Raw genomic sequence first — 19,411 nt, 5'->3', positions numbered from 1 at the left:
CTCTTAGTTGCTGAGCCTCTATAGTCTGCCTTCTGAAATTCTAATGGGCGTCCTTCCCTTTTGTTTCTGCAAGTGGAAAAATTGAAAGCACTCTTTTTGTCTGATTAGCCATGGAAAGAAAGCAGAACTACTTCCGCACTCTCATTTCATACGAAGTCATTGCTAGATTTGCAGGGTATATTTTACCCATTGCTACCTTGGAAGCCTAGATCAGGGGTGTCCATCCTTGTTGACTTTTAAGACTAGTGGACTTGCAACTCCCAGAATTCCCTAGCCAGCACTGGGGAATTCTGGGAGTTGCAAGTCTACAAGTCTTAAATTTTGCTGAGGTTAGACATTCCTAGCCTAGATCAAAAAGGTAAAGGTTCCCCTCGCACATATGTGCTAGTCGTTCCCGACTCTAGGAGGCGGTGCTCATCTACGTTTCAAAGCCAAAAAACCAGTGCTGACCGAAGATGTCTCAGTGGTCATGTGGCCGGCATGACTAAATGCAAAATGTGCACGGAACGCTGTTACCTTCCCACCATTTTCCTATTTTTCTACTTGCATTTTTCACGTGCTTTTGAACTGCTAGGTTGGCAGAAGCTGGGACAAGTAATGGGAGCTCAGCTCACTCAGTGACGCAGAGCTGTCAGGATCTGAACCGCAAAACTGTCAACCTTTCTGATTGACAAGCTCAACGTCTCTAGCCACTGAGCCACTGCGTCCCTAGATGCCTAGATCATCTGGCGCGATCTAAATTTTTAAAATTGAAGGGAGAGACTTCCCCCCCAAGGATTCTGTGTGTATCTTTTCCAAGCAAATTATATCCTGAAAGAACTCCTTTTTACAAATGAGAACAATGCAGAAGAACTTTTAAAAATGTATTTAAAACAGGTGTTTTTATTTTTAGAAATAAAACATTTGTTGGGTGTATACGCCAGGGCCATTTCTGCAACTGTGCTACGAAACAAAACAATTAATAGTTAAACATTATTTACAGGTGCTTAGCTGCAAGCGATGAGCCTATGGGTTTCAGTCTGCTTAGTTGCGGTGAGAAATGCTTGGCATCCCTAGAGACATGCAATCTCTGGATTGCTCTGCACATCTTTGCTGCACTCCTCTGCAAACATTACAGCAGGGGAGTATCCAGCCTTGGCAACTTTAAGACCTGTGGACTTCAACTCCCAGAAGTCTGTAAGGCAAGGGTTGAAGAGCTGTGGATTTCAACTCCCAGAAACTAATGCAGGGATGTCCAACCTTGGCAATGTTAAAGACTTGTAGATTTTAATTCCTAGAAACTAGTGCAGGGATGTCCCAACTGTGGCAATTTTAAGACTTGTGCACTTTTCCCTCCCAGAATTCCCTACCCAGCGGTCGGGGGAATTCTGGAAGTTGAAGTCCACAAGTCTGAACATTACCAAGGTTGGAAACCCCTGCATTACAGTGAGAACAGCCACTCTAGCTTAAGTTAAAACAGCCACTCCACATGGATACTCCTGAAGAGGCCAATGAAGGCATGCCAATAACAGGCCTGAGGAATGCCCATTTAAATGAGAGTCGGCATTATTTCCAGCCTTGCTCTTGACAAGATCCCAATCAATACTCGTAATCCCAATTGTTTAGCCAAGAGACATTGGCCCAGAGGTCTTCAAACTTGGCAACTTTTAAGATTTGTGGACTTTAACTCCCAGAATTCTCCAGCCAGCTCTGCTTAAAGACTTGTAGATTTTAATTCCTAGAAACTGTAGCGCATGGATGTCTCAGCTGTGGCAATTTTAAGACTTGTGTACTTTTTCACTCCCAGAATTGCCTAGCCAGCTGGCTGGGGAATTCTGGGAGTTGGTCCACAAGTCTTAACGTTGCCAAGTTTGAAGACCTCTGCGTTAAAGGCTCTCTTGTGCCCTTCCATTCCACTATGATGCTCGGCTAACACAAGTGCTCAGCTGCAATGCTCAGCTAACATCATCTTTGCCAAGGGGAAAATAAGTTGATAACCATTATTGTCATTATTTTTAACTATGGCCCAGTGGCACGCATTAAAAATGAATTTCTCTTGCCTGCTGTCAAAAGTGTACACCTACATAACACACATATAAGACATGCCATAGGAGTGGGATTCAGCCGGGCGAACCGGTAGCTCCAACGATCAGCTGAGAGTGAACCAGTTCGCTATACTGACCTATATTTCCTTTGTTTGAAGCCCAGTTGATAGGCGCTGGTTTACTCACCGGGGCTGCAGTAGAAGGTAAGTTGTTGAGCTGTTTTCAAAGCCATTGCATGCGTGTGTGTGTGCGGAGCGCATGCTCAGTGAACCAGTTGTTCCACCGGTTGAATCCCACCACTGCATACATCTGTATACACCTGCCCCCATACATATCAATACATATAAACGTTAATCACTGAAAGTAGCATTTTAGGCACATTGAAAGGTTTAGCTCTGGAGTTAGGGAACAAACCAGGAATCATGAAAACCAGCATGAGGCTGCCTATCTCATCCGGGCCTTAGCCACTCTGTCGAGGATGCCGGTGAAGAGCACGGGAGAGGAGGGGTGAGCCCTGTGATCGGAAGAGCCCCTACTGAAGCTGGGACGGGACATCGTTTCCAGGCCAGGCCATGTACGGGTGGCAGAGAAGGGAGAGAAGCTGGGAAAGGTGCCACCTTTGCCCACCAGCTTGCCCTCCCCCTGCCCGCTGATTCAAAAGGAGGCACAGTTCTTTAAGCATGATTGGAGATGCTCTGGTTGGTGGCCGCATTGCTCCCATAACCCCTCCAGGCTCGGATGCTGAAGCAGGAACTGATCCCGTAGCCGATCATCACCAGGCAGGCAAAGAACTGGGAAAAACAAAGAGACACCAATTAAAGCTATGTTGCCATCAGGAGAGGCGGGCTGCAGATCAGCCTGGAGGTGAAGCATTCATGGAGATACTTCGTCATCCATGTTGTGGTTGTCCCCAAGGTGCTCTTTTTCAAGAGGCAAGTGGACTTTCTTGTGAAGAAAAGAGAATAAAATAGGAATAGGAAATAATAGAAAATATAGAATAAGAACCAAATAGAGAATAGAATAGAATAGAAGATTAGATTAGAATAGAATAGAAGAATGAAGAATATAGAGTAGAGTAGAATAATGGAATGAAGAATAGAGTGGGATAGGATGGGATGGGATGGAATAGAATTAGGATAGGATAGAATAAAATAAATGACTACAGTAGAGTAGAATAATAGAATGAAGAATAGAGTGGGATGGGATGGGATAGAATAGAATATTAGAACAATAGAATAGAATAGGGTGGATAGGACGGGATAGAATAGAATAGAGAAATGAATACAGTAGAGTAGAGTAGAATAATGGAATGAAGAATAGAGTGGGATGGGATAGAATAGAATATTAGAATAGAATAGAGGAATGAAGAATGTAGAGTAGAGTAGAATTATAGAATGAAGAATAGATTGGGATAGGGTGGGATGGAATGGAATGGAATAGAATTAGGATAGGATAGGATAGGATAGGATAGGATAGGATAGAGAAATGAATACAGTAGAGTAGAGTAGAGGAGTAGAGTAGAATAGAGTAGAATAATGGAATGAAGAATAGAGTGGGATGGGATGGGATGGGATGGGATAGAATAGAATAGAAGCTGGAAGCGACCTTGGAGGTCTTCTAGTCCCGCCCCCTGCTCAAGCCGGAGAACCTATAGCATCTCAAACAAATGGCTGTCCAGTCTCTTGTGGAAGATGGCTATAAATTGCTTTTTTCAGTGCCGTTGTAACTTTAAACAGTCACTAGGTGAACTCTTGTTAAGTTGAGGGGCCATCTGTAATCTTATGCTTCTTCTCTGTCAGGTTTAAAGTTCCAGATCACCTGGAAATGGAGTTGAGATCCAATCCCAAAGGTGCTTTTTTCACGAGGCAACTAGACTTTCTGGTTTTTCTTTGAAGACATGTCGCTTCTGATCCAAGAAGCTTCTTCAGCTCCGACTGGATGGTGGGGAACAGAAGGATCCCCAGAAAAATTGCAAACTACAGGAACCATTTGCACTTCAGTTTGAGATGGAGACAGACTCATCCCTGAAACCATCCGCCTGTCTTCAACAGGGAAGGGACACAGGGCAGAAAAATATCCTGCAGGGAGTACAATTCAAACTTCTCAATGAAAAAATCTCCAAGTGGCCTCAACAACTGTCTAAAAAGGATGCAAATGACCAGCCGTTTGCAAGGAGCATAAATCCTTCCGTTCCCACCATCCAGTCAGAGCGGAAAAAGCTTCTTGGTTGAGAAGCGAAACATCTTCAAAGGAAAACCAAAAAGTCCAGTTGCCTCTTGGAAAAAAAGCACCTTCGGGATTGGATCTCAAGTCCATTTCCAGGCGATCTGGAACTTCAAACCTGATAGAGAAGCAGCATAAGATTTACAGACAGTCCTCGATTTACAACAGTTCATTTAGTGACTGTTCAAAGTTACAACGGCTCGGAAAAAAGCAACTTATGACCATTTTTCACACAACCATTGGCAGCATTCCCCATGATCAAAATTCACTCACTTGGCAATTGACTCATATTTATGACAGTTGCATTGTCCCGGGGTCGTGTGATCCTCTTTCTGACAAACAGATTCAGCCAGGTTCACTTAACAACCAGGCTGTTAACTTAATAACTTCAGCGATTAACAACCATGGCAAGAAAGCTTGTAAAATGGGGCAAAACTCCATTTAACAAATGTCTCGCTTAACAACAGGAATTTTGGGCTGAACTGTGGTCATACGTCAAGGACCGCCTGATTTTGACAAAGCAGAGACTTTAATTCTTCCCACTGAATGTATGTGAGCTGCCGGGCAGCCTGTTCAGTGGAAGACAGTGAAAATATTTCAGTTAACAGAGGAGACAATGCTAAAGCCTCTTTGAGATTTTCACATGTAAACAATCACACTATTCACTATTCAGTTCAGAATGCAAATACGGCTGTGCAGGAGCCAAGAAACTGTAGCAGCATCAATAAAAATCATTCTTGGGTTCTGTTCCCTGTTATGAAGAAGACATAAATCCATCCAACAACTGGTAAAGAAGATTTACACATTTTTACTGGAATATAAAATGGAAGAAGAGCAGGTTAAGGAGACAATGGTTGCAGGGGCGATAAACTTTGGCTATAATATACATCTGGATAGATGGCAAGAACTACCATATTTTTCGGAGTATAAGACGCACCCTTTTTCCTCAAAAAAGAGGCTGAAAATCTGGGTGCGTCTTATACATCAAATACAGCATTTGTTGCCTCCCAAAACCCTACCCCGTTCACCAAAATGGCCGTGCATAGCCTTATGGAGGCTTTCAGAAAGCTCCTAGTGGCTGGGGAAGGCAGAATTGAGCAAAAACAGGCCGTTTTTTGCCCCTCAGCCCCCAGCAGCACTCTATAAGCCTCCATAAGGCTATGCATGCAATTTTTTTTGACAAAAAACAGGTCCGTTTTTGTGAAAAATGGGGTGTTTTTTGCTCATTTCCCCCACCCTCTGGAGCACTCTGCAAGCCCGCCCAAGGCTATTCATGCCTTTAAAAAAAAAAAAAACTGGCCTGTTTTCATGAAAAACGGGTGGTTTGGGGGAGGTTTGTAGAGTGCAAAAACTTTTTTTTCCTTTTGGAAACCTCTTTAACTGATTGATGAGAATTACATTGATCAAGTTCTGTGCCAGCAGAAACAAAGTTTTAGGTGCTGCAGATTGTCAGCACATGGATAAATACCCCTGGAAATATCTACCTACCTACCTACTCTCCCTCCCTGCCTCCCTCCCTACTCTCTCTCTGTCTCTCTCTCTCTCTCTCTCCATCAACCTACTTACCTACCTATTCTCTCTCCCTATCTACTGTATTTCTCTCTATATATATTTCTCTTTCTCTCTCTCTATCCCAACCAACCTACCCACTCTCTCTCTCCCTACCTATCTCTGTATTTCTCTCTCTATTTCTCTGTATCCCTCTACCTACCTACCTACCTACCTACCTACCTACCTACCTACCTACACACACTCTTTCTCCCCCTCCCTACCTACTGTATTTCTCTATCTCTCTACCTCTCTGTATTTCTCTCTCTCTACCCTTTATCTACCTACCTACCTACTTACCTACCTAACTACTCTGTAACCCAACCTACCTACTGTATTACTCTCTCTTTCTCTCCCTCTCTATCTCTCTATCTACCTACACACTTTTTAAAAAAAATTGCCTCTTCAAAACCTTGGTGCATCTTATACTCCGGTGCGTCTTATACTCCGAAAAAATACGGTATGGGAAAGGAATAGGAAAACAACATTGGCAGTACTGAATAAAGAAAACCTACATAAAATGTTTTATAGGTGGCATCTTCCACCCGCGAGAATTGCCAAAATGTTTAGAAACTCAACGCCAAATTGTTGGAAATATGACCATGAATCAAACACGTACTACCATATGTGGTGGTCGTGCCAAAAAACAAAAGAATATTGGCAGAAAATCCAAAAGTGGCTGATAGAGATAATCAAAGAGGGAATAGAATTCACACCGGAACTATTTCTTTTGGAAATTATAAACAATAAATAGAACAAGGAGATAATTTATTTAACAATATATATTATTACGGCAGCAAGAAGGGTCTTTGCCCAAAACTGGAAAAACGGGGAAATTCCACAAGAAGAGGAAGTGATTAGGAAAATTCTGATTTGTGCTGAAATGGATAAATTGACATGGGAATTGAAGAATAATGATGAATCAGAATATTATAAGATCTGGGATAAATTTTACTGATGCTTGGAACAAAAAAGGAAAGACCCGAAATAGGCAATGGAGACTATAATTATGTATGAAACTATAATAGTGAAAATGTATAAGCTAAACACAAAGCAACATGGTTGGAAATATGATATTTCTATATTTGTAAATACGGAATAGATCAAATGTTTAAAAGCAGGGTGGTTATAATGTATAACTTTATATCTTAGCATGTATGGCATAGATTTCACCAGGACGGTTACACGGTGTCCAATGTTTTAATTAGTGTTCAATAAAAAAACTTTAAAAAACCCCAACAACCCTGCACCATCAAAGCCAAATTTGGCCCTGGGGTTTGGTCCCTTCCCAGGAAACTAATGATGCTAAAGAATCCAAAATGCACCAGTTTCTCTTTCACCCAAGACAAAGAAGGCCAGCTGTTTTGAAGAACTGGCTCTCTCTCCATCTGGTTCCTTCAGAGAAGTTGTGCCAATGAGCCATTGGGGTGGCAGGTGGGATCCAAGACCTCCAGATGATGCCAACTTGAGGAAGGCCCAGTTTACATACTGGTGACTGACACTTGAGTCCAAGTGTGTGCATCCTCGAAAGCAAAGAGAGTTCTGATGCATGATGTAGCTCCCAGCTGCTGCTTAACTCATGAATGAAGATTAGCTCGTGGCTGGCATTTACGAGACTTGGGGCTTAAAAAGCCAGCTCCATTTTACAGAAAAAGCAAGCTATGCGGTGAGTGAAAGGAGATTAGGAGAGCAAAAAATACGGGAGATAAATAATCCGTTGCATATCATTATATGAGAAATCATCATCATCATAGCGTCCTACAGTTCTACAGAGGAATTGTTGAGTCTGTCATTTGTACCTCAGTAACTGTCTGGTTTGGCACAGCAACCAAACAGGATGGGTACAAACTTCAAGGGATAGTTAGGACTGCAGAAAAAACCACTGCAACCAGCCTGCCTTCCGTCGAGGATCTGGACACTGCAGGAACCAGAAAGAGGGCTGAGAAAACATCTACAGACCCCTCACCTCCTGGACATAAACTGTTTCAACTTCTCCCCTCTGGATGCCCCTATAGGGCATTGCATGCCAAAGCAACCAGACACAAAGATAGTTTTCCCTCTGTGCCATCACTCTGCTGAACACCTCATTTCCCGAGCACTATCTGAGGCCTAAATATATTTACTCATGTAGTAGGGCTGTATTGCTATTATCTTTCTCATCTTCTTATTTTTCATCTTTTCTCATCTTTTCATCTTTCCTACTGCCTTCTCCTATTGGTATCGTATGATTTCTCAATTGTTTACATCTTATAATTAATGATTGAAACTATGACTTATGATCTATGACCTATCACTTTGTTGGTTGTATGTACACTGAGAGCTTATGCACCAAGAGACAAATTATTTGTGTGTCCAATCACATTTGACCAATAAAGAATTCCTACTCTGCTCTGCTCTGCTCTGCTCTGCTCTACTCCTATTCCCTTCCCTTTTCTTCCTATTCCTATTCCTATTCAGTTTTGCTATGATTGGGGAAAGGGGCAGGGTCTCAACCCCATTTAGAAGGGTGCAACGAAAATCTGATGGCCTAAAGAAGAAACATGCTTTCATAGTTACCTACCGATGCTGAGGCCCTTCTGTTGTAGTCTGGGGAATGGGGCCAGGAGTATGGTTCAACCGATGCAGCGCTGGTTATGAAGGCCGTTGCATACATGACAGCAGCTGAGACATTTACCACCACAAGCTGGGAGAGAAAAGCAGAAGAGAGAACCATGGGATCCAGAGGTCAAAATCTCTTAAGATGCTGGATTGGTCTTGGCAAGACATAAAATAAAATAAATATACAGTGAATACAAAAGAGACAGAGGAAAAAAACCTACACACCTAAATTGAAAACTGATAAATACATTAAAAGAATAGTAGTTCCCCGTCCCCCCCTTGCAAAACAGGCTCACCGCTTATGTTTACAACTCTATTTACTCAACCAATTTGCCCACCCCACTTCCTTTTTGATTAAAAAATAGGTTGTATTGACAAATTGACTTCTTGGCAACGCTGAAGTCTCAACCTTGACACTTCCTTTTTTCTCTCTCTCCTATCTGAACATTATTATATAGCAATTGCAATAGCACTTAGACTTATATACCACTTCACATTGCTTTCCAGCCCTCTCTAAACAGTTTAGAAAGTCAGCCTCTTTCCCTCAACAGTCTAGGTCCTCACCCACCTTGGAAGGCTGGAAGGCTGTGTCAACATTGAGCTGGTCAGGATTGAACTCCTGGCAGTGTGCAGAGTCAACCTGCAATAATGCATTCTAAACACTGCACATCATGGATAGATGGGTGTGTGTGGGTGTGGGTGTGTCTGGAAGGGCAATAGTAGTAGCACATATACCGCTTCATAATGCTTATAGCCCACTCTGAGCAGTATACAGAGTCAGCCTATTGCCCACAGCAATATGGGTCATTTTATTGACCTTAGAAAGATGGACAGCTGAGTCAACCTTGAGCCTTGGTAAGGATCGAACTGCTGCCAGTGGGCAGAATTAGCCTGCAATACTGCGCCACCACAGCAGATACATCCTTAAACAGGTCATCATCCTGCTTTTGGAAAAAGACAAAAACTTTGCTTTGATCTCAAGGACACTCCCTAATGGATGCCCATCCTGGTTGGTTGCTTTAACCTGCAGAAAAATCTTCCTTCGCAAAGACAAAGGAAACAGATATTATAGGAGATACTAAAATGTAGATTGATTTTCAGATTAGCAAAGGCACTTCTGGGTCACTTCGGCCAAACATGGAGAAGATGTAAATCAAATATGGGTCTTTTAAGAGACTAGGTTGCAGAAAACTGGAATGCTCATCCCAACAAAGAGAAGAATTGAGTCAACAGATGTACTGTAGAAAGCAAGTCTTATTTTGTGTCGACTGACAGGGAAACCAAACGCAGAAGGTGAATGGTGGAATGAGCTGCAGCTATTCATCTTATTTTCCAAGGCAGGAGACCTGGAACCACTGAATATGACATTGACAGGTGAAAGATGTCAACTCATAAAGTTGCCATGGTGAGGAAAGGGGGGGGAGCACATTCCATGCATACTTTTGGCTAAAGTCGGATCTCAGATTACTACAGCAGGCTTGGGAGGGGTGCACCTCATTGGGGAATGTGATTTATGACACAGACTGAGGGAGGGAAGGAACAGGGGTAAAGTTCAGCTATAATTCAAATGAGACTCGGATCTGACTGCAAAGCGGTATTGCCAAAATGGTGCTCTTAATAAATGACTGGATTTCTTTTGAAACTTGGCTCAAGGCTAATGAACTAATTCGGGCATCTTTCAGAAACCTAACAAAAGGGCTGTGCAATGCTCATTAAGAGTAGAAAGGCAACTCTTAGCTACAACTCATTAAAACAGTTTCATCTTTTTCTGGGATCCCCCAGCTGTTTGGGGGCAATTTCTACAGCCAGGGAAGCTGTAAGAAGATGTGGCAGCTTTAATTAGTTGCTGACAAAGGTTTCATTGGTGTTTCTGAAAATTCAATTTCTAGTTTTTTTGATAGTCTGCACCGCCCTAATGCTCCAGGGTGGTGCTTTTTTCATCGAATGTTGGTTTCCCATTGAAAGTACACATATAGACTGGATGAAATGAGGCTTAATAGCAGTAACTGTGAGAGGGATCTTGGCATCTTAGTGGACGACCAGGTAAATATGAGCCAATAGTTTGTGGGGGCAGCCAAAAAAGCCAATGCAATCTTAAATTTGAATCAAGACTAAATACTAATACAACTCTATAAAGCCTTAGTAAGGCCACATCTAGAGTACTGCATCCAGTTTTGGTCACCACACTATAAAAAGTGATGTTGAGACTCTAGAAAGAGTGCAGAGAAGAACAACCAAGAGGATTAGGGAACTAGAGGCTAAAACATATGATGAACGATTGCAGGAACTGGGCATGGCTGATCTAGGGAAGAGAAGGACCAGGGGAGACAGGAGAGCAGTCTTCCAATACTTGTGGGGCTGCCACAGAGAGGAAGAGGTCAAGCTATTTTCCAAAGCACCCCAAAACCAGGAAAGGAAAAATGGATAGAAACTAATCAAGGAGAGATTCAACCTAGAAATAACAAGAATTTTTTTGACAGTGGGATCCATCAACCCATGGAACAGAAGTTGCCTTCAGAAGTTGTGGGAGCTTCATCACTGGAGGCTTTCAAGAAGAGACTGGACTGCCATCTGTCAGAAATGGTGTAGGTAGGGTCTCCTGCTTGGGCGGGAGGTTGGACTAGATGACCTACAAGATACCTTCCAACTCTGTTAATCTATCTACTTAAACATGCCTGATGCAGTCATTCCTGGGAGCTGAGCTACCATTCAAAGAAACAAAGGCACGGAGGGGGGGTGTTAATTGTCACAAATCCCCTCCAGAAGCTGTTCTGAGAATGTGAATCTGGGGTGGAAAGCAAATTTTGAGAAGAGAAATGGCTGCTTGTTAAAGACCTAGTTTGACCTTGTTTGATGACCACAGATTCTTCCAATTGTGGATCAGGAGATGCATTTGCACAATTACAGGATGGAAGAGCTGAGAAAACGTAGAAATCAAAATAAGGGCAGGGTGTTGGACTAGAAGACCTCCAAGTCCCTTCCAAGTCTGTTGTTCAGCATTCTGTAAGTGGACCATACAGCAATGATTGGTCACATTTTTTTAATAACTGCCACGCGGCGTTGGCGTGGGATGTTTTCTGGCTGAAACAAGGCTACTTCTCTGACTTGCCAGTCAGCACTGCCCTTTCGGTTTAGGGAAGGATAACAAAAGCAGCATTGTTACTCTCCTGCAACTCAGGGCAAGGCCGCCAGAAACGGAGAGGCGTCATTGGTCACTCTAGGACAGTTGACCCAAAGGGGTTTTGCAACTGGACTTGCAAAAGGATGCAAATGACCAGCTGTCTATAAGGAATATAAATCCTTCCATTGCCCACCATCCTGTCTGAGCTGAAGAAGCTTCTCGGATGAGAAGTGAAACGTCTTCAAAAGAGAAAACAAGGAAGTCCAGTTGCCTCCTGAAAAAAAGCACCTTTGGGACATTATTCAAAAGCACCTCGCCTTCGGAGGTTGTGGGAGCTTCATCACTGGAGGCTTTCAAGAAGAGACTGGGCTGCCATTTGTCAGAAATGGTGTAGGGTCTCCTGCTTGGGGGAGGGGTTTGCACTAAATGGCCTACAAGGTCCTTTCCAACTCTTTTATTCTGTTAAATATCAACCTGGAATTAAGGAGGAACTTTCTGACAGTGAGAACAATCAACCAGTGGAACAGAAGTTGCCTTTGGAAGTTGTGGGAGCTTCATCTCTGGAGGCTTTCAAGAAGAGACTGGACTGCCATCTGTCAGAAATGGTGTAGGATCTCCTGCTTGGGCTGGGAGTTGGACTGGATGACCTACAAGGTCCCTTCCAACTCTGTTAATCTGTTAGTCTGTTAAATCTGTTAAATTATGACCTTTCCTTGGTTTTATGACTTAAAGCAGAAGAAGAGGAGCAAAAGTGAAGGTGTGTTTCATTTAGGAAACAATCAAGTGATAAACCTATTTCACCTAGCTCAGGATTGATTTTATTTACCCAACCTGTTTAAACAAGTTACTGAAGTGGTACTTTGCATGCACCAAATACGAAGCTTTCACTGTGGCTAAGGGCACTGGGCAAATCCCCATTCAATGAGGTCACGGCTCACAATAAGTTGCGAGTGCAGAAAATGAATCAGTGCAGGAACTGAGTTCTACGCCTGGTGCACAATGGCCTTTGACCAACAACACATCACAGACTTCAGGATGAGTCACCCTAGCTGGAGAAATCGAGGGATCAGTCTGGACTTCTCCAGATGCCTGCCAGGGGTTTGCCATTCTTCAAAGCTGAAGGAGTGTTTCAGCTCTCAGGACAGCTTCAGGAGAATAAGATCTTTTGAGAAGGGATGGTAAAGGTAAAGGTTCCCCTCGCACATATGTGCTAGTCATTCCCGACTCTAGGAGGTGATGCTCATCTCCGTTTCAAAGCCGAAGAGCCAGCGCTGTCCAAAGATGTCTCCATGGTCATGTGGCTGGCATGACTTAACACTGAAGGTGCACGGAACACTGTTACCTTCCCACCAAAGGTAGTCACTATTTTTCTACTTGCATTTTTGTATGCTTTCAAACTGACCTTGGATTTCGGGATGAGAGTTCTGTTTCTGCAGCCCGCTAGAGAAGTTCAGCTCCCCTCAGTGGGAACTCCTATAGCCAGTTCCTGGAGATGAGGGAGTCTTCTAGGCAGGCAACAGCAGCAACTTTCAACCTTTCCTGCCGGCTTCCCCAGTGACTTTCTGGGGAAGCCAGCAGAGAAGTTTGTAAATGGTGATCACATGACCATGGGGCACTTGGCAACCAATTGTTAGTGTAAACAGATTGCTAAGCACCCACATCATGATCATATGACTGCAGGAGGGGGAGCAACATTTTATAACAGCCAGAAGTGCTGAAAAGCTCCCTTTCTGCGGCCACTGTAACTTTGAATGATTGTTAAACCACCAGTCATAAGTCAAGGGCTACCTGTATATGACACTCTGATAAACCTGGAATTTAAATTCCCAAGGATAGAAAGTTAATGAACAACTTTTTACAACCAGTAGACAATCAACTTTTAGTGTAACTTTATTCTCTGCAATAAAGATTTTAATCTATACAATTTGTATAGAGTAGAGAAGAGAAGAGAAGAGAAGAGAAGAGAAGAGAAGAGAAGAGTAGAGTAGAGTAGAGTAGAGTAGAGTAGAGTAGAGTAGAATATGGAATGGAATAGAATAGAACAGAACAGAACAATGAAATAAAAATAGAATAGAATGGAATGGAGTGGAGTACAGTACAATACATTACAATAGAGCAGAGCTGGAAGTACCTTGGAGGTCTTCTAGTCCAGCCCCCTGCTCAAACAGGAGAACCTATACTAATTCAGACAAATGACTGTCCAGTCTCTTCTTAAAAACATTCAAGGGATGGAGCACCCATGATTTTTAGTTTTAGCCAAGTCCACATGAGGAGTCAAGGTTGTTTGAGAAGCGTCAGGAGCTCTGACACCACACAAGGATCTCAAAGGTAACCCAACTCTCATCATTTCGCCTCAAATAGTCAGATGTGAATGGTACTCCAGTCCAACTGAACTGGTCAAAGGTCCCCTGGGAGGAAGGTAAAATGATATATTGCCCCCAGCCTTTCACACTCACCACAATAGGCCAAGGGATCATGTAGAATTTCAACTGAAGCTGAAACAGATACATCACAAAAAGAATGACTGTCACCATCCAGAAGAAGATAGCTACAAACATCACCCAGCCGTAGGACGGGTAGGGTTGGTAGTACGTGTCGGCAATCAGGCCCCACACCAAGCAGCCCAGCACCTGTGCAAAACACAACAAGAAGAAGAAGGTCACACACATCCTGGGATCTGATCGCTATCTTCTTTAGTCTATATGTGTTAGTGTCATATAATATATGTGGGTATATACATCATTTTGTATGCATTTGTTTAGTTATCTTGTCATGTTTATGCAGTGTAAAATTGGAGGTGGTGACCCTTTAAGAGCTGTATGGAACGAAATTTCATTTTTACTGTATGCCAATTAGTGTAGATTCAAAATAACAATAAAGCTACTCTACTCTACTCCACTCCACTCCATTCTATTATTATTCCATTCCCCTCCATTCCATTCCATTCTATGTGATTCTATTCTATTCTGTTCATTTCAATATTCTATTCTATTCTTCATTTCAATATTCTATTCTGCTCTGCTCTATTCTACTCCACTCTATTATTATTCTATTCCATTCTATTCTATTCTTCATTTCAATATTCTATTCTATTCTATCTCTACTCTAGCTCTATCTTTCTCTATTCCATTCCATTCTTTTCTTTCTCCAATGGAAGAATGGATGGTAAAGGTGGTTGAATTGGTGGAGATGGCAAAATTGACTGTTTTATTAAAGAAAAGATTCTACCTATTTTTATTTTTAATTGAAAAATCCCTTGTAGGCTTTACGTATATTCAACGCTGGAAAAAATTGAAACTTTTCAGCAATTGCTGAAACCCATTAAATCTCTAGGCATGTCTAGCCTAAAGAAGAGAAGGCCTAGGGGTGACATGATAGCAGCCTTCAGATATTTGAGGGGCTGCCACAGATAGGAGGCGATCAACCTCTTCTCCAAACCACTTGAAATAATGGAAGCTTATCAAAGAGAGATGCAACCTGGGAGTAAGGACAAATTTCCTGACAGTGAGAAAAATTAAGCAACGGAACAGCTTGCTTCTGGAATTTTAGAGTTGTCTCACTGGAGGTTTTCAAGAAATGGGCCAGCCACCCCACGCAGTCATCTAGCAAAGAAAGACCCCTGAGGTCTGAAAGGTTGGTGGCCCCTGGATTAGAAGACCTCCAAGGTCTCTTCCAGTCCTAGCATTCTGAAGCTCTCACTCGGTTGCAGCCAAGAGGCAGCCACAGAGCTGCCAAAGAGACATTGTTTGACTCAAGACAAATGCTCTGACTCCCCCTGATTCTTTCAGCTTGGACAATGGTGTCCCTCTCCCCCTCCCCCTCCAGCAGCTCACAGAACAGATGAAGTACAAGCATTTTTTTTAAAAAAAGATTATTTGTTTAGAAGCTGAAAAGTACAGCAGAAGCACAGCTTTTGATTGAGCCCAGATTTCCACAGGAGCCTAGCTCTGGATGAGATATTTTGTCCAGTGGAAAAAAGATTGGGTATCATTTCATTTTTTTTCCCAGAAAGGGGAAGAAAAGGAAAGATTTCTTTTAGAACATTTATTGCAGTTCCTTCCCCTAAAGCTCCATTTTTGTTAGGAACACAGCAAGAGGCAAGCCACGAAAATTAATTAGAGATGGTTTGAAGAAACGTTTCTCAACCTTGGCCACTTGGAAGATGGATGGACTTCAACGCCATCTGTTTTGAGGAGGAGGAGGAGGAGGAGGAGGAGGAGGAGGAGGAGGAGGAGGAGGAGGAGGAGGAGGAGGAGGAGGAGGAGGAGGAGGAGGAGGAGGAGAAATAACTGTGGAGTCCTTGATGCTCTCTGAGTTTGGTTGATTTCCTGCAGAGATTTTTTGACACAACTAGGTAACATCATCAGAGTTAGAAGGGAGTGGGGATTGTGGAGTGGAGGAGAATGAGAAGGAGACGAAGTGGAGGAAGAGGAGAAGGAAGGCAATTGTGGGATCCTTGACGCTCTCTTGTTTTCCTGCAGAGCAGGGATGCCGTAATTACAGATTCTCTTCTATTGATTTGTGGTCTCTGAATTATTCACCTGACTGCCAAAATTCCCTTCCCTTTTGCACTGCTATTCTTAAAAACCAAACCTTGAGACCACAGTTTGACACAGGGGCCACGGGGTGGGAGGCTGCCAAGAAAAGCAGGGTCTGGGGGCTGATGCCCTGATCCCTAGATATCCCAGTTCCATGAAGCAGGGTGGAAATTCTTCTCCACTGCTCTGGGAAGAGATCAAATCAATGCCCAAAGTGAGGGTGTTGTCTAGGAATCCAGCTGGGTCTTTTCCGTGGAAGAACAATGATCGGATGGAGTCCAAACAAGGAAAATAAAGAAAATAACATCTCCAGATTGTTAACCCTTATTCTCTGGGCTCCCAATCATGGTCTGTCTTGAGACCTCGGTGGAAAACAAGCCTGTGATATTAAATATGGCCTCTACTGTCCAACCTTGGCAACTTTAAGACTTCTGGCCTTCAACTCCCAGAATTCCCCAGCCAGCATAGACTTCTGGGAGTTGAAGTCCACAGGTCTTAAAGTTGTCAAGGTTGGAGACCATTAATCTAGGCTATATTCACCTCCAGCTCTGTGTTTCTCAGTGGATCATGTCTTTGGTGTGTCTAGACCAGATGTGGGTCCTGACTGCACAACCGAAACACCAAGGCATTCTATGGATAGCACACCACAATGATACATGCACTATAGGGCAGAATTTTTGTCCTGCGGTTGCAGTCATAATCTGGATTTAATTTTTTTTATCTCTCCTTCCTTCCTCAAAGGTACTCCGTTACCCCAAACTAACAGATTAACAGAGTTGGAAGGGACCTTATAGGTCATCTAGTCCAACCCCCCGCCCAAGCAGGAAAGCTCACACCATTTCTGACAGAGGGCAGTCCAGTCTCTTCTTGAAAGCTTCCAGTGATGAAGCTCCCACAACATCTGAAGGCGACTTCTGTTCCATCGGTTGATTGTTCTCACTGTCAGAAAGTTCCTCCTTATTTCTAGGTTGAATCTCTCCTTGTTCAGTTTCCATCCATTATTCCTTGTCTGGCCTTCAGGTGCTTTGGAAAATAGCTTGAGTCCCTCCTCTTTGGGGCAGCCCCTCAAATATTGGAAGATGCTATCCTGTCTCCCCTGGTCCTTCTCTCCACTAGACTAGCCAGATAGTATATCTGTTTAATAGATAGTTGAGTTGAGTTTATTATATTTCTATGCTGCCCTATTCCCCGGAGGGGACTCAGGGCAGCTCACAACCAAGTCGGGGGGGGGGTGGGGGTGGTACAAATAAGAAAAAAGAACACGAACAAAACAATACTACAATTTAAAACACTCAACAACCATACCATTCGAGAGGGGACAAAAAACTCATTAGCCCCAGGCCTGTCGAAACAGCCAGGTTTTAAGGGCTTTGCGGAAGGCCTGGAGGGTGGCGAGGGTCCGAATCTCCATGGGGAGCTCGTTCCAAAGGGCCGGAGCAGCCACAGAGAAGGCCCTCCTCCGAGTGGTCGCCAGTCGGCATTGGCCAGTAGATGGAATTCGGAAGAGGCCTAATCTGTGGGATCTAATCGGTCTAGTGGAGATAGGATATCTCTTTAATGACATTCCACCAGTTGCTTCTTGTCCTGCTCTCAGATGCTTTGGAGAATAAATTAATACATCCAATAAATAAATTAATAAATCCAATAAACCAAATTGCCTTTCAGTTTGGTGAGAACAAGTGGAGAGAAACACCTTTCCCATTCGTGCTTCATTTAACTAATTCAAGCCTTTGCTTGAAAGCTTGCACACTCCTCCTGGCCTGCTTGCTTTCGGGTTTATTTCTTTGTCTTTTCTCTTTCTTTCGTCTTGCAGCTTTTGTTTCCTCCGTGGGTTATGAAACGTTACGAGACGGGAAAGCCAAAATTGCTCAAGCCAAATTACTCTTTGGTGGGAAAAACAGGTTAGGAAACGCCAGGCCAGCACAGATCAAGTAGCTCTTTGAAAGAGATTTCAGAATACCCTTAGAAGGGTATAAGAAATGATATTAAATCATATCTGGGTTGGCGGAAGAAACACCATCCCAAGGAATATAAACTGAGTTTTGAAATATACACCAACAATAATAGAAAAAAAAAGGGAGAGAGGAGAAGAGAATGAAAGGAAGATGGGGAAAGAATAAAGAGGTAAAGAGAGGAGGATGGAAGGAAGAGAAAGAGAAGAAGAGAGGGTAGGAAGGGGAAGAGTAGGAGTAGGTGAGAGGTAAGGAAAGAAGGAAAGGGAAGGAGGGGAGGAAGGAAGAAAGTAGAGGAGGGAGGGAGGGAGAAAAGAAAGAGAAAACAAAGAGGTGTTACAAAAGGAGGAAGGGATGATAAATAAAACAACCCAAATTGTATAACCTAGTAAATGAAATAATAAATGTATAAGAATGATAAATATAAAGAAGAATAACAATTATGTGAATGTATGCTTAAAATGGTATGTAAGAGAGTAAAAAAATAAAAAATTCTTTGGGAAAAAAAGAAAGAAAGAGGTTTCAGAATACAAGGAAATCAATAGGCAGGGATTCCTCTGCTTGTATATTGGCATCCTTCCGTCTCAAAAGTCTGTGGTGCTCTGGAAAGAGGTCCCAAAGCAGCATGTGGTGTGGCTAAAAAGGCCAATTCGGGAGTGGCAATCCCTTCCACACTGAGGGCAGATGCATCCTGTCCCCTGCCCAGCCCCCCGATTTCGCTGGTTCCGGGACTGCCTCTTTCCCTCAGCCTGCCAACAAGCCTCTCCTCAAATTGGAGAAGGCCATGCTGCGTCTTTAGCCTCTAAGCGGAACGATGGGAGGTCACGGTTTCCCAGCTGTTAATGTCCATTCTCGAGGCCTTTAGATCCCTCTTGCAGATATCCTTATATCGCAGCTGTGGTCTCCGCTTATGGGATAGAAGACCACTTATGTGGTCTCCTCCACTTATGACCATCGCTTAAAGACCATTTGCACTTACAGTAAATGGGTGCCTTGCTGTCCCTAAAGCAGGACAAGTCTACAGTCCATAAAAGACCGTCCGGCCAGCAAATATTGCTGCTCCACCCACCCATGGTCATACAACCACACATCAACACATGGCAACACATCCCTTTTATGACCGGTTGCAGCATTTTGCAGCCACGCGAGTACAATTTGCAATGTTTGGGCCATTTTCTGGCAAGAAAAAATGCCCATCCGAATGAACAGTGGAAGATCATGCCAGTTGCCAAGCGCCTGAATTTTGATCACGTGACCAAGGAGATGCTGCAATGATCATGTGTGAAAAATGTTCATGAGTCCCTTTTTTTCAGTCCTGTTGAAACTTCGAATGGTTCCTAAATGAACTGTTGTAAGCTGAGGACTACCTGTAGTTTTGTCTACCTGGCCTAAGCAAGAGGACAAGGT

At 43.2% G+C, this 19,411-nt stretch overlaps 1 protein-coding gene across 1 annotated transcript in view; it reads right to left on the bottom strand.

Moving 5' to 3' along the window:
- Positions 1–841: 841 nt before the first annotated feature.
- PLLP (plasmolipin) overlaps positions 842–19,411 on the bottom strand; it is a 44,400-nt gene continuing 25,830 nt past the window's right edge. Inside the window, exons 2-4 of the mRNA XM_087728775.1 lie at positions 13,971–14,144; positions 8,356–8,478; positions 842–2,815 (exon numbers count right to left, since the gene is read on the bottom strand). Of these exons, the coding sequence (XP_087584901.1) occupies positions 2,699–2,815; positions 8,356–8,478; positions 13,971–14,144 (414 nt within the window). The 3' untranslated portion in view covers positions 842–2,698. The remainder of the gene's footprint in view (positions 2,816–8,355; positions 8,479–13,970; positions 14,145–19,411) is intronic.

This window comes from Thamnophis sirtalis, unplaced genomic scaffold (genome assembly GCF_051295495.1).
Source record: "Thamnophis sirtalis isolate CommonGarterSnake01/CBP01778 unplaced genomic scaffold, rThaSir2_p1.2 scaffold_14, whole genome shotgun sequence".
Taxonomy (NCBI): domain Eukaryota; kingdom Metazoa; phylum Chordata; class Lepidosauria; order Squamata; family Natricidae; genus Thamnophis; species Thamnophis sirtalis.
This window is presented reverse-complemented; position numbering and strand designations above follow the sequence as displayed.